Source organism: Leptonychotes weddellii, chromosome 13 (genome assembly GCF_054177405.1).
Source record: "Leptonychotes weddellii isolate Sample4059 chromosome 13, ASM5417740v2, whole genome shotgun sequence".
Lineage (NCBI taxonomy): Eukaryota > Metazoa > Chordata > Mammalia > Carnivora > Phocidae > Leptonychotes > Leptonychotes weddellii.
In genome coordinates this window covers 34,390,112-34,406,345 of record NC_138381.1, presented here as the reverse complement: position 1 = coordinate 34,406,345, position 16,234 = coordinate 34,390,112, and the positions used below count along the sequence as shown (strand labels likewise).

At 43.2% G+C, this 16,234-nt stretch overlaps 1 protein-coding gene across 2 annotated transcripts in view; it reads left to right on the top strand.

Moving 5' to 3' along the window:
- The first annotated feature begins 7,407 nt into the window (after nucleotides 1-7,407).
- Nucleotides 7,408-16,234, top strand: part of MAPRE2 (microtubule associated protein RP/EB family member 2) — a 141,558-nt gene continuing 132,731 nt past the window's right edge. The window contains exon 1 of one of the 2 annotated variants that reach the window (XM_081801397.1): nucleotides 7,408-7,492. Coding sequence is in view for 1 of the 2 variants with exons in the window: in XM_081801396.1 (XP_081657522.1) it covers nucleotides 8,959-8,982 (24 nt within the window). In the remaining variant the exon portion in view is untranslated. Of the gene's footprint in view, nucleotides 7,493-8,833; nucleotides 8,983-16,234 lie in introns of those variants that run through there. The other variant, XM_081801396.1, reaches the window with a different exon arrangement.

Below are 16,234 nucleotides of genomic sequence, written 5' to 3'. Positions count from 1 at the left end.
CTCAAACAAATAAATAAAATCTTTAAAAAAAATGATTAAAAGCTGTTGTGTTAATTTGTCTTAGATGAAGGGATATATTTTAAGACCAGCAGTTGTGGGAAGGGTTGCAGATCAAGAAATTAAAGCTACTATAAAATCTGTATCTCCAAGCTCTCCTGAGCTTCAGAATTATATTTAAAACACCCACTAGTCATCTCCCTGGAATCCCCTGGGCACCTCTGACTTAATGTCCTAAACTGAACTCTGTATCTTGTTCAATATCCCATTTCTTCATCTCAAGTAACAGTTTCTCCTTCTACTCAGACTGGCAAGCTGCAAACTTGAGGGTCTCTCTCTCTTCTTCCCTCCCTCCCTCTCTCTCTCTCTCCACCCCTTCTCCCACCCCACCCCCAATCCCTTCCTACTGAAGACCACAGGCTTTGGTGATCTCTCTCCTCTTCATCACCAGGTCCTCATTAGCTTTCCTCTGAATCAGGATACCAGCCTTCTGAGTGAACTTCCAGAACATCCTCCATTCCACGCTCGTGCCAACAAACCTGACCATAGATACCTTCACTCTAATACCTTTGTTGGCCTGCTTCTGCCTTCGTACTCCTATAAATATATTTCTTATTTCACACATGCCTATACATTTGTAAATAATATGCATATACAACTACTGCATTAATATATTGTACACAAAAGAAAACATAAAGGGGAGCCTGGGTGGCACATCGGTTAAGCATCGGCTCCTGATTTGGGCTCAGGTCATGAGATTGGGCTCCATGTAGGGCTCCGCACTGGGCATGGAGCCTGCTTGAGATTCTCTCTCTCTGTCCCTCTGCCCCTCGCCCTGCTCATGCTCTCTCTCTCTCTCAAAATTAATTAATTAACTAAATAATTAATTTAAAATAAAAAACCAAAACAGAAAAATTGACATTTTAAAGGGCAAGATAAAGATGAAATATTTTATATTCCATTTATTAATGATAGGTAAAATATTTTGTTCTCACTAAAATGTTATTTAGTGAGGGTAATGTGGTTGAATATGCTTCATAATTTTTGGAAAGTTTTATTGCCCTATAATAAATCAACTTGAAACCTGGTCCCAAGTGCACTTGATTTCGATGTTTGGTTTGATGGCCGTCAGCACTGCAGATGCACCTCATGGAAAACCACAGATACAAACACAGGAAATAGATCATTGGATGAGCTTATGAAATTATGATACTCATTTTTCAAAATCATCTACAATTTTTGCAAGGGCTTTTGTGAAAAATCACTAATGCTTGTATCACTCATGTTTTCTTTAATCTTTTTAAGTCATTTATTCATTTTTTGAGTCTTAGATTAGTCAAACTAGATAATATACATAAATCCACTTAAGCAAGCACACAGGAAGTGCTAATAAATTGCAGTTTGCTTTAAGAATGAGTAAGGAGGGGGACGCCTGGGTGGCTCAGCCAGTTAGGCGTCTGCCTTCGGCTCAGGTCATGATCCCAGGGTCCTGGGATCGAGTCCCGCATTGGGCTTCTTGCTCAGCAGGGAGCCTGCTTCTCCCTCTGCCTGCTGCTCCACCTGCTTGTGCTCTCTTTCTCTCTCTGACAAATAAATAAATAAAATCTTTAAAAAAAAAAGAAGGAGAATGAGTAAGGAGGTTAGGGACACCCCTCTCAATGTGGTGGATCCCAACTCTTCCCTCACAATTCCTTGCACCTGATAAGTCCCTCTGTCTGACATGTGGACCAAGCAAGAGCACCAAACAGCAATCCATATGCTACTAAGTCCTTTCTCATATTTCAGATAGATATCCAAGTTTTCACCCTTTCTTCCTACACCCCAGCATATCATTTCACACACCCCCAGAGTGTTCTTACCCCACCTGGAGGCCACTGGCCAATGTCGTACATCCAAACGTCTCAGCTGGACACACCAGGCCTTTCTTGTCTATCCCACTGACCTCTCCATTCCACACAACCTATCCTTCAGCCACATTAAACTTCTCATCATTTGCAAATTTCTGATCATATTTGCTTTCCCATTCCTTCTCTGGAATATCTGCCCACATACTCTGCCTACCCGCAAACCACACTCACCTGGTACACTCCTCTCCATCCTTCAAGACCCAACACAAATGCGAGCCCTTCTCTGACTTTCTTCCTGACTGTCCAGTGTTCTCTTAGCATTTTATTCATTTATAAGACCTCAAGCCACACTACGCACTCATCCATCCTTCCCTATACTCGAAGTCCCTTAAGACCAAAGACCGGGGCGCCTGGGTGGCTCAGTTGGTTAAGCAACTGCCTTCGGCTCAGGTCATGATCCTGGAGTCCCTGGATCGAGTCCCGCATCGGGCTCCCTGCTCGGCAGGGAGTCTGCTTCTCCCGCTGACCCTCCCCCCTCTCATGTGCTCTCTCTCATTCTCTCTCTCTCAAATAAATAAATAAAATCTTTAAAAAAAAAAAAAAGACCAAAGACCGTTTAGGTAAACACAGCACATAACAGAGTGACTGCCCAGTAGAAGACCTCACAAAACTGTTTGTTGAATATTACAACTTAGAAAGGTTGAAGTAATTTTAAAATTAGGAAAGCCAGAGATGAGCAAATCTCTGCTGAAGAATCAAAGACCATTAGAAAGAAGATTCTAAGGAAACGCAAGGAATCAATTTCCTGTTATTCTCACACTGGTTGACCAGTGTGGACAGGATATTGGGAAATGGCAAAGAAAATGCAATTGACAAGGTAATGTTTAATAAACCAGGAATTTAGCAAAAATTGGCAGCATTGTGTCCCGGGGGTCCCAAGGTGAGTTGGTGGTGATCCCACTAGTCTCTAGAAAGTCATTTGGGCTTCATGGAGCTGCAACAGAGAACTTTAACAGATTTCATCTCTTGGGCTCTGAGCAGGTAAGTTTGAAGATAACCTCACCCTTTAAGAGATAGTTACTAATCAACAAATTAATTATATCTGCTGCTTTCAGAATGTCCTGTGTTAAAAAAAACCAATATGGAAAGAGTTGATTCTTCTACAACTGGTCTACATCTGTACTAAACAGCATATATAAATATTCATGTCCAACTTATTTCATTGTACATAAGGGGTTTTTTCAATGTCATATAAATCATAGACACCTCTATCACACAGTGGCTTTGTACGAGTCAAGGTAACATTTTGCTCCTTCCAATGTACATTAAAATAGCCTGTGATGTATACACCAGTATATATTATATAATGAGCACATTTTTCCCTCTGGTATTTTATATTATGTTATGGAGACACAGTTTTGCTAGTGGACATAACTAGAAATTGGGACTTGGGTGAGTCATTTAAGCTCTCTCCTTAACTTCATCTATAGAATGATACTTTTTGGCTAACTCACGAATATTTACTCATACGAGTTCATAGGCTGCTTTGAAGGTGGCATTGTTTCTTATTTCAACATTTACTCTGGAACTAGACCCTAGAGTCATCACAAGGCAGTGATCCCTGTGAAGCCGTCATCTTGGGCCACCTTCACTACCCCTCTTGATAAATGAAATCATAGCTCGGTAATGAACGCCTCCATCTCAGTCTTCCATGGTCTCACGGTTACATTTATAAGTGGCTCCCTGTAGCATATCTCTCGAGGTGATGATTTATACTTCAAGAGGCAGCTCAGCAAGAACTCGGAGCTAAAACTAAATCAGATAAGATGAAAAAGATTTGAGCAAACAGTTTAAAATATTAACTGATAGACTCTGTCCCTTTCTCATCCCTTGTTTCCAATATTTGTGGAAACATGTGATGGGAGCTCTCAGAATCTTAGCTTTAGGAAATGTTGATGTTATGTAAGAATATTTGGGAACAGTTTTACGAGAGGCAAGTGTTTTTAAAAAGGGTGCCACTGACAGATGGGCAAACAACATAGAATTGTTGAGATCCAAAGCACTATTCAGTGCCCAGCTACACGTTAAAATAATCTATAGCTGTAGAGCATTTTAGAGCTTATAGCATTCGTTTATCAATGCTTTATTTCTTATAAGCATATGAAGTGTGGGGAGATGAAGGAAGCAAGTTTAGCTGACAGAATCTCTGCTCTTTAGAGAAAGAAGCTCCAAAGGTTGTGGAAAACCATGATTTTATTCTTCTCACACTGATATGAGTGATTTTTTTCCTATGGATTTTTTTTTATGGACTGATTTTTACTCACAAGGCTACATTTCAACATTACTTTGAAGATGTCAAAGGCATAATTCAGGCAATCATAAGAGGAACATGGGACAATTTGATCCTGCTGAAATAGTCCATTCTTCATACACACATACTCAAACCTCAAGTAGAGGGTGACCACCAATGTCAGCAAAATTAGAAAATGTGCTTGTGTTGATGTAACCTTACTTACTTAATGGTTGGTGTGTTGCCCAGGATATAATCAAGATGGAAGATATTTCCTGGCCCCTGGGTCACAGAAGATTTTGAATGATCAATGCCTGGAGTAGACTGACCTTGGCTAAATCATAAGGGGACCCTGACAGGCAGACACACAGAATTTTTTACTTTTAAGTGTCTCCCTACATAATTATATAATAATAAAAACAACAATAATGCTTCTCCAAATACTCCACACACAACTGGGTACCTTCCTCGAACTGGTAATCTATGCTCATCCTCTACTACAACTACACAATTTGCAGTGTAATTTTATCCCCGACCCCTCTGTATTAAATGGATCCCTATGGTAGACATACTCCTGCTCACCAAGATTTCTACTTTTCCATCTATTTCTGAGTATATACCCCCTTAATATTGGGTAATGACCATGTGGCTTCCTTTGACCAGTGTCATGTGAGAAGTGACGTCTCTTCCGGGTAAAAACATTTAAAGTTTGGCACACAGTTTTCCATACTCTCATCCCCTGCCCTGGTGCTGATGGAGAGGCCACAGGAACGAAGCAGGCTAGAATGATGAGTCATCCTGAGAGCTGCCTGGAGATTTTGCATGAGCAGGAAATTAACATCTATGGTATTAAGCCATTGAGATTTTGGTGGTGTTTGTTACAGCAACATAATGTAGCCTACCCTGACTGATGCAGTTTCTCACCAGCTCAATTTACATTGATCACCATTTATGCAGAAGCCCATAGCTGTTTATGTGGCTGTTATACCAATAAGTTGTGTTTATACATGAATCAGCCTCAGTCACTGTCCAAGGCGAAGTCTCAGAGAAATAGCTGGGAGCAATGGGAAAGTACTGGGATGATTATGCTGTGTCTCCCACACCCTTGCCAGGTCCCTGAATTAGTACTGAGGGCTTCCCAGTGCAAATTGCCATCTGGATTTATTACCAAGGAGCAATCAGTTTTATGAGAAGAAGGAGGAGTTTAATTTAGAAGACACTGAAACTTCTAGGCGAGTGGGAAATTCAGTTGGAAGTGCCTAGTTAGTAATTGGTAATGCAGAAATGGGGCTTGGAAATAGCCGAAGAATGTGGGTATATATTCAGAAGTAATCTCCATACACTTTAAAGTTGAACATAAAACATGAATAAAATTTCCAAAAGAAATGGCAGAAAAGTGAGAAAAATAAAAAGCGAAAAAACAACTCTTAGGAAGCACTCATATTTAGGGCTAGAGAGAGAAGGAGCAAGGAAGGGAGATATGAGAATGATGATGACAATACCCATTCATTCTGAGAGCTAAGAATACCGTATCTTCATTAATAAATTCATTTAAATTTAAATTTCAAGGTTTTTAATGAGGATAAAAAATGTACTACTCCTTAACAATCCATTTACTCTCTCAGATATTAAAATAGATTACCCATGTGACAGGCAGCTGGACATTATCTGTAATAAAAAGCAAATGATTTTTTAATTCAATGTCCCAGAACTAATTTATCAAGATTTAAAGTTCTGCAGAAGAAACGGAACTTTTAAACATATATGATTTGCTCTGCATTATAGTCTTACATTTATTCAACAGAATTGTTCTATACATCTGGCCGGTGCTTGGCACTATGGGGGTGCGGTCGTCCCTCTAGCACTGTCTGCCTCAACCCCCCCATTCCACAAACTTTTCCCCCTGAATGTTCCGCTTTGTACCAGCTTTGGTCCTGCCAGGAAGACCCCAAGAGTTCATTAGCTAACATTTTCTGAACCCTAAGTATTTGTGCCAGACATAAGGTGCTTTTTACGGGTTCTCTCATTTAATCTTCAAGACAACCCTATGAGGTGGACATCAGTAGTATTTCCATGTTACCGCTTGGGGAGCTTAAATGTTGAAAAACTTGCCTAAGGTCACAGAGCTATTAAGGGATGCTTCAGGACTCAAAATAGGCTGGCCAGTGCCAGAGTGGGTGCTCTAAGCCTTGCTACTTCAAAGTGTGATCCTCAAGCCAGCAGCATTAACCTTACCTGGGAGTTTGCCAGAAATGCAGAAAATCAGTCCCAATTCCAGACCTACTCAATCAGAATTTGGTTTAAACAAGGCCCCCAGATGATCCCTCTGCACATGAAAGTTTGGGAAGCAAACTGCCAAGTCACTTCACTCTGCAGAGACTTCACTTTAAAGGATGCTCCGGGGGATGGAGGTAATCTTTCCCCTGAATTGCAATTGGGGGGGGGGGGGGGGAGGCGGGCAGGGGGAGGAGGAAATGCTTGTGTTCTCCAAAGGCAAAAGGAAGGATTCAGACAACAGGTTCGTTCAGTTTCAAACACTGGAGATCAGCAAGGGTCAGGAACACTTCCAAAAGCAGCAGATACTGAGCTGGGTCTTGAAGCCAGAACATTTTCTCAAGTCATTTCATTAAAAATAGGTACTGTTCCAAATGGACCAGGGCCCACATCAATAATCTGGACTTAGCTTCTCCAGCCTGGATTCCGTTTTCCAAATAGAATCCAAATATCAACAGCACCAAAAAGCAGATTTGAAACCTCAATAAAACTTGCTATGATTGCATTATTAACCATATTATTCGGTTTGGAATTGCCTGGTTTGATTAATAATGTTCATGACAAAATCAGTTTGCCGCTTATTATCAGTTGTTCCCCAGGTATGAGTACAAACACTGGTCTGAAAAGCGGAAGCACGCGGGTTGGTGAGCAGGCCTCCAGCTACAGGTACTTAATTCAGGGTGTGACGTCGCCTTTTCAAGACCCCTCTTCTGAGCGGCGCCGGCCTCCTCTCTCTTGGGTGGGGCCCAACAGCCCAGCTCCTTTTGGCTGGCACTTTACTCCATGTCACCAACTCACTCTGGCTTCCAAGGGCCCTAACCCGCGTGCCACCTTCCGACCACCCCGCCGACAGGTCACCTCGGACCAGCCCGGACGTGTCCTGGGCTGGGGTCTCCACCTGCCCTCCGCACCCTGGGGAAAGGGTGATGCTGGCCCGGCTCTCCCGGGTGGACCAGCGGAGCCGCGGCGGTGGCAGACGGCGAGTCACGTGGGGCAGTGGGGGCGGAGCGCAGCCGGCCGGGTGGGTGGAGAAAACAAAGCCCCCAGCTGTCAGTAGAGGAAGGAGGCGACAGCGCCGGAGCAGGTGAGTCAAGTGCATTTAAAGCGGTACCGCCCTGGCGCACCCCGACACCTCCCGCCCTGGCGCAGTCCCTCCCAGGCCGAGCACTGGCCGCGCCTCCTCCCGCAGCCGGCGGGGAGGGCTGCAGTGTGCGGGTCGCGGAGCCGGCAGGACCCCGGGTCTCCGTGCCCGGCAAGAAGTTGTGCAGGGGTCGGCGCCGCGGCTCCGGGGTCTGCACCCGCCGCGTTCCCGCGGGCCGCACCTCTCCTTCGTAGTCCCAGCGCTGCGCACGGGGAGAGGGGAGGGAGTCGGACTGCCACGCTGGCAGAAGCAAAGTGGACTAGCTCGGGGGTGAGGGCCGGGGCTCTCCAGGACGGGGACACTTGGCGCTGGTGCAGGGGGGGGCTTGGGGGTGCGCGCCCGACGAGCGCAGACCTGGAGACGCCGGAGTTGGGGCGCTGGGACTGAGAACCGAGAGCTCTGGCAGGGGCCGCGCGCTTCGGGCAGACCAGGAAGTGCTGCGCGCCGGCGCTTGCGGGCAGGGGATCAAAGCCTGGACCCCCCGGGTGCTCGCCCTCCGGCTGAGACGAAACCCACTGCTCCCCATTCCGACTCCGGCTCCCGCTGGTGCTTCTGACTCCCGGGACCTGGGATCCAGGTCTGGGGAAAAGAGAGCGGGTTGTGATTCTGAACCCAAGGGGCTCTTCTGCAGAGAGCTCCCTGGGCGCAGGGCGAGGGCTACTCAGTGACTCCCCACTCTGCTTCGGTAGGAAATTCTTCAGTCCACCCTTAGAAGGGCTGCGCCAAAGCCCAGAAATCCCACAAAGGGCTGGACGGAGGGGTGGGCACAGAAAGACCTTCCCTCTGAATCTGGAGCGCTCCGTAATGCAGACTTTCAAATCCCGAAAGGGCGAGTGGATTTGGTCACCCCTTGAGTCACTCTGCGAGTCCCGTGCCAAGTGCCGCCCAGCGCAGAAGGCAGAGCTATCACCTCGGAGGAAGGGGCGCTGTAGCCATTTGATCAGGAGGAGCCTTTGTCTTAACCCCCAGTCCCTTTCTGCTAGTCTTCGCCGGGTCAGTAGCGCGTAGAGTAATTAATATTCCGAACATTAGCCGTCCCTTCACCTCTGCACCAGCCAACACTGCTGTCCCCTCCCTGCGGGTTTCTCCATCACTTGCTCACGTCCCCTCTTCCAAAATCGTGGAACGTGGTCCAGACCCGCTAAGCAAGAGGAGGTCACTAAACGCACTATAATGCAGTCACGTAAAATCAAGGGTTAAGTGTTCAAACCTGCACCCTCCCTCCCGCGAGGAGACGGAAGAACTTTCTTGATTAGCATAGTATCTACCCTGAGGCCGCGCTGCGAGGCGGCGGTTCGATCCCAGCAGAGGTGAAGCGTGCAGTCGCGTCTTGACTGTGCTTTGACGCAGCACCTGCTTCTAATCTGAGAGGACCCGCGGCTTGCAGCTTTGCCGATCAAGACTCTGGAATGAAACAGAACAGAGATCAAAAGGTAACAGAAAGAATAGCAACATTTGAGATGCTTCTCTCGAGCACTAAATTTAGCTAAGTTTTTAGTAAGCTAAGAGGGGAGATGGTCCTTGTCTAGACAGTGTCCCTTCTAAAAATGTCCCCTTGCTTTGCTTCGCTAGCCTTCTTTGTGGCTGCCAAACTAAGTTATCAGGGACCATGTGTCAGTAGATCTCCAAGACAGGTTGGGAGGCCACCAGGTAGTCATTAGTTAGGCTTAACTGGTAGGTTTCACTTGCGTGAGAAGAGTGACGCTTCTCCAGTGCGAACCTTCCCAAACTTTGCTGCCTATTAGAATTACCTGGGGAGCTTTGGAAAATCCTGATGTCTACATGTCATCCCAACTCATTTGAGTCGGACTGTTTGGAGATGAGAGCCAAGCATCGGGTTTGTTATTTGTTTTATGAATCTGCAGGTAATTTTGTTGTGCAGCAAAGTTTGAGCACCACTGACGCAAAAAAAAAAAAAAAGAAAGAAAGAAAAGAAAAGAAAAAAAGTTCAGTGGCCAGCAGCTGCAAGAGATGCTAGACAAGATGCCAGTTTAACTACTTGGGCGGGTGGGGAAAAAGACGCTGAAACTGGAGTGTTGCTGACGCCCTAGGGCGGGGGATTGTCATGCAGCAGCTTGGCTGGCGGTGACACCTGCCACATCATCTTTCACCCTCGCTTGCCTTAGGTCCAGTTCTTATTGGAGAGATCGAAGTTCACTGTCATGCATGGTTTCTGCACGGTTGTTAAGGAGACGGGTAGAAACTTTCATTCCCATGATGACTCACGTGCACAGGCAGTGGGGAAACCCAGCAGAAACTAACTGGGAGCAGCCTGGTGAGTCAGCAGGCTGCACTCCAAGGCGGAGCCCCGGGAATAGGAAGTAATTACATCCAGTAGCTTATTGACGCGCACTATTCCACTCCTTTGAAAGCATATTTGAATATCTGATCAGGATATGTTTGCTTGTAGAAGCCGATCCCTTTTCCAGCACCCTATTCTACCAGCTGCATTATAATGCTCTCTCCTGTTGGAAGGGGAAACACAAAGCCAACTAGACATCGTGTAATTTCCTTGGTGGGAGGCATATTAAAAAGATAAAAAAGCTGGAGAGTGCTGCGGGCTGGTTTGGGTTATTTCAATTATGTGAAGTAGAGAAGATGAATTTGTAGTACATAAATTTTGAATACAGAAAAGTCAAATACTGCTTGATTACACAGTCAGTAGTGGATTAAAGGATCCATTTAAATAGAAATGGTTATACTAACATTTTGCAAGCAATTTTGTTTGCTACTAACCCACAATTTCTTGCTTTAAAAAACGTTTCCTAAGGTATACATGACCCTAATAAGAGAATCTGTTTTAAAATGAATACAGATTATTAAATAAACTTATTTTTCTTATTTTTATTACTATTAACTTCCATTTTTATACCTCTCCTCTCTTCAGTATTCTTTATATTACCACGACTCTCTCTGTCATTGCCTGCAAGCTTCCTTCCCCATTCTGTTTCTTTAAGGGGGAACAGCAGTGCCTGGCACACAGCAAGCCTTCAATGTTGTCAGCTATAGAACTTGGTTTGAATCTCTCGTAGCCCCTGTGTACCCTGCTTGGTCTTCTCTCCTAGGGGCCTTTGTGTCTGCAGCTCCCATAGCACAGAGCATAAGACCTTTCATGGTGTGGATGCTACTTGTTTATACTGAACATTATGAAAAGGTGGGGAGAACATTTGTAAGCAAAGCATCCTGAGTACGTTCAGTTTTGTTATTTTCCAAGACAGACATTCTGGATATGGAGGAGCCGAAGGTCTGGTTCAGTTCTTAAGTGCTATAAAATGGTAGCTCATTGTTTGTTCATTTACAGTTTTACATATAACAGTTTAGCATTGTTTTTAGCATAAAATAATTCAGTTAAATCAATTTAACTAGTAATTGTTACTCTCATGGATCGAAGATTCACTTCACAAGTTTGTTCTCTGCCAATTATTATGGAAAAAAACAAATATCCACCTATGTGGATGCCTAAAGGAATTCATGAAGCTAGGAGAGCTTTTTCAGAGCACAGGACAAATAACACGTTAATAGTTAAATAGCTTTTATTGTCATTGGCCTTCATTGAAAATAGCACAAGTATATTTAAATAGCCAGAATATTTAAAAATGAGAAGCTGGTTGTGTCTTTGACAGATGCCACCAAAAATAAATGTTAATAAGAATTTCCAAAGGCCAAAATGATGTAAATGAACCCATTCTCAGTTCTGTGTAGCTTCGAAGAGGCACTGGGGATGCACTTCTGAAATTCCCATCCCTTTTTTGGGAGGTGTAAGATACTGAAGGCTGAAATGTAGTCTAGAAGACGGGGTCTAATCCAGATTAATCAGAAGCTTTCATCAGAGGATGGTGTAAACCTAGTTCTGTAGTATTTACAAGTAGGCCAAGAGGAGTGAGGTAGAAAGAAGGCATGCCATCTTGATTTTAGAAACTCTTTTAAGTTTTTGAGACCAGATGAGAATCATCTAGTTTTTTTTTTTACCTTAAATTTATACAGCCCTTTGGTCTTTTTTTTGTTTTTAAGATTTATTTATTTATTTGAGAGAGAGAGCATGAGTGGGAGGGGCAGAGGGAGAGGGAGAGAGAATCTGAGACTCTGTACTGAGGGCAGACCTCGAGGTTGAGCTCCATCTCGATCTCATGACCCTGAGATCATGACCTGAGCTGAAACCAAGAGTTGGAAACTTAAATGACTGCGCCACCAAGGGTACCCCCGCCCTTTGGTCTTATTAACATATCAGGGCCTAAACAGAACTAGGTGGAGAGAATTCCCATGTGCCAAAAAGCACAAGTCCAAAAATTAAATGATACTCCAAAGTGGTGAGAAACCGGGTGCTGACTCCTTGTCCAGTGTCCATTATGTCATGCAGCTGTTTCTTGAACAGGGTTGGATATAATCTTGCTTGGAGGTTTTGGCCAGACAAGTTCAGTTCTAATTCTCTGCTCCCTCCTTCAAATAGGAGAAACTATTTACATACATCATGCTCTCACATAGTAATCAACCTTTGGATTTGGCCAACGTCCAAGAATCTAGCCATCATTAGCTGGTTATCCAGATAACCAAAGTAGGAAGTTTCAGAATCTTTGCCCAACTCATAGAAGCATAAACTCTCTTGTTTGAAGGGTCCTCACAGGTTCATCCCACCATCCAGCAAAAACGCAAATGCCCTGTATAGCATCTTTACTAAATAGTCCTTCAGTTTCTGCTTCGGGGTCTCCCTCACCTCACATTCCATCCACAGAGCATTCTCTGCGGCCTTCACCACTGAAGACCACAGAGAATAAAATCCTACGCTCTTATATATTTACCTGCAACCCTCTTAAACACTTAAAGTGAATTTATTCTCCTGAATCAGGAAAATCTGGCTCTGGTATTTCAAATCTATTCATCGCACAAATTTTTTTGCTCCAAATGTGCAACCCTAAATTTCAAGAGAAGTCTTCAAAATTGTGATTTGTTATAGCAGAGTTCTAGAATATGACTATTGGTCAATCTCCTCCCAGCAAATCTCATCATCTACATACTTCAAAAATGACTACTGACACTAGGCTTGCGTTGAGTCGGAGCCCATGGATCCATCTGTTTTGGAGATCAGCAAACTATGGCCCGCTGTCTGTTGTTGCCTGTCCTGTGAACTAAAACTGGCTTTGGTCTTTTTTTAATGGTTGAAAACATATCCAAAGAGGAACCTTATTTTGGGATCCTTAAAAATTGTACAAAATGCCAACTGCGGCGGTCGCAATGGTATAATGGCAATGCACCCATACTTAGTCACTTGCCTCTTGTCTATGGCTACTTGTGTGCTCCACAAAGCCTAAAATACTTCCTGAATATTTACATACGACGTTTGCACACCCTTGATTTGTTCCCATTCAATATACTTCAGTTATAAGTGAGAATTTGCTCACTTAAAGCCCTTGTCTTTTTTTGGTTTTTTCCCTTAAGAAAAGGGAAAATAGGGACGCCTGGGTGGCTCAGTTGGTTGAGCGACTGCCTTCGGCTCAGGTCGTGATCCTGGAGTCCCGGGATCGAGTCCCACATCGGGCTCCCTGCTCGGCGGGGAGTCTGCTTCTCCCTCTGACCCTCCCCCCTCTCATGCTCTCTGTCTCTCATTCTCTCTCTCTCAAGTGAATAAATAAATCTTTAAAAAAAAAAAAAAGAAAAGGGAAAATAATTTGTTTCCAAACATAGGTAAACTAATCGCTCAAGATAGTTTAGTTTCATATTTCCCTTGGGTGTGTGTGTACTTTGCAAAAGCAGTACTTTTCTAAATAACATATGAATTTTTGTGATACGGTAAACTGTAAAACTTCTGAACCTTAACAGGCCCAAACAGTGCAGTGCTAACTTACATCAAGCTATGTCACCGTTTCCAGTGCCCCAGAAAATGCGAAAACCCAGCCTTGACAGCAAGCCCAGAGGGACACTTGCCTTAACTCTTCAGCAGTAGGAACTTCCTTTTTCTCTTTCCTAACCTGTGAGGGCAGGTTTGTTGTTTTGTTGGTTGTTGCTTATTTGATTTAGTATATGAATATGTAATTTGAGGATTTATTCAGATTTGAGATTTTTTTTTAAGATGATTTATTTGAGAGCAACAGGGCGAGAGCACAAGCAAGCACAAGGGTCAGAGGGAGAGGGGGAAGCAGACTCCCTGCTGAGCAGGGAGCTGGAGGGAGGGGGCTCCATCCCTGGCCCCCTGGGGTCATGACCTGAGCCAAAGGCAGCTGCTTAACTGACTGAGCCACCCAGGCGCCCCAGATTTGAGATTTTTCATTGACTGTCACTTTATACACTTTAAACATGATGTGGAAACTTGCTGTTTTTGAAAATAGCACTACTCTTCTAAAGTATACATTTAAGATCAATTGCTCACTACTTAATAAAGGGAGTGCTCATTAAATAATAAGCAGATTTTCATGTAGTCACTTACATGACTAGAGGCTGGCAATATGCCATGGACAATTTAGTCTGCAATTTCCAAATTCAAAAACAGATCAGATTATGATCCAGAAATTCAAATTATTTGCCTTCTGCCCAAGGCTGGACAGATTACTATTAAGATTCTAGAAAGAATATTTGAAAGAACAATAATTACATTGATAGGAACTTGTCTTACTTTTTTAAGTGTGGCCTCATAAAGTTTCCTTCAGTTAAGAGAATTTCCTCTTTTTGATGACTTGTTAACGCCACCGACTGCAAATGAGTTTCACTTAGATTAATAGAGCAATTTTCAGGGTTATGTATAACTGGTCCTCTTCATCCCTTCCAAAATCAGTACAATTTAGAAACCAAAAATGGTGGTTGGGGTTCCTTTTTCACTAGATCAAACAATGCATTATAAATAATGTAAAGTTTGAGGTACCTGAGATCAGCTAAATAATTTCTAAAACCAAAACCAAAAAAAAAAAATAATAACAAGGGTATCTAACCCCATCCTGGGACCATTGGTAGCAATGGCATGTAGATATCTAACTCCCAAGGTGACTTAACCCCCTCCTGCTCCTGATGGAATAATGGGGAAGAAGGATGAAGGGAGACAACTGAAGACAGATTGTAGAACCAGTTCAAGTGAAAAGTAACTTTCCTCCCTTACCATAAATTAGATTTCATATTTTATTAACTACATTTCATTTAATATAGCTTGTGCCATATATATATATCACGTGTATCTCTCTCCAAAGTAGTTCCAAAATTAAACAGTATGGAGGGTCCTCAAAAAGTTAAAAATAGAACTACCTTATGATCCGGCAATCACACTACTGAGTATTTACCTGAAGAATCTAAGAACACTAATTCAAAGGGATATGTGCACCCCTAAGTTTATAGCAACATTATTTATAATAGTCAAGATATGGAAACAGCCCAAGTGTCCATGGATTGCTGAATGGATAAAGAAGATGTGATACACACACACACACACACACACACACACAGAAATACTATTCAATGTGAAAAAGAATGAAATCTTGTCATTTGCAGTGACATGGATGGCTCTAGAAAGTATAATGCTAAGCAAAATAAGTCAGAGAAAGACAAATACCATATGACTTCACTCATATGGGAATTTAAGAAACAGAACAAACAAGCAAAGGGAAAAAAAATAAGAGAGAGAGGGACAAACCAAGAAACAGACTCTTTATTATAGAGAATAATCCGATGGTTACCAGAGGGGAGGTGGGTAGATGAATGGATTAAATATATGATGGGGATTAAGGCAAGTACTTGTTGCAATGAGCACAGGGTGATGTATAGAAGTGTTGAATCACTATATTGTACACCTGAAACTATTATAATGCTATATGTTAACTAACTGGAATTTATTTATTTATTTAAGGGAGAGAGAGCAAGCATGTGAGGGGGGAGGTTGGGGGTGGAAAAGGGACTGGAGGAGAGGGAGAGAGAGAATCCTAAGCAGGCTCCACACCCAGGGCCGAGCCCCACATGGGGTTCGATGTCACGACCGTGAGATCGTGACCTGAGCAGAAATCAAGAGTCAGATGCTCAACTAACTGAGCCACCCACGTGCCCCATAACTAACTGGAATTAAAATAAGAACTTGAATTAAAAAAAGCAGTTCCAAAATTAAGAACCTTCTTAAACTAATTGGATTTTACTATATTTTTATGGAGGAAGAAATTCATAATTTTTAATTGATTAAACAGGGGCAGAACACTCAAGCATTTTGCTAACAGGTCAACCTTGGTATTAACTTAGAATTAATTATAAACAACATGGCAAGAATGACTATTAGTATTTGGAGTTAGTAAGAGAAAGGAAAATAAGCCAGAAAAGGCAGGTAGAAAATGAGGCAATTTCTTTTAGTTTTGCTAAAGTATCTGAAGCTTTTTATTCAATGTCATACATAAAAGTAAAACCAGAGGACCAGATTACCCTCTTTAAGTAAAGGCTGTCTTCAACAACTGATAAGCAAGAGGAGAGAGCGTGCCTGCAACCACCTTACACTTTCCTTCCTTCTTTCAAAGATGATCTTCAATCCAATCAGCCTGTCAAAATTGGATCTATTAAGAAGCACCTTTCTTGATTCTAACCAAGAAACCACTATCTCCATTTTCCCACTGATCTTCTTCAGTCTTGGAAAGTGGAGAAGAAAAAGAGGGAGCTAGACAGAAAACCTTTCTGTTTTGTTCCCCCTGGTCCTTCCTCTCCTACCCACCCCTGCCCCGCCCCGGATTCCCC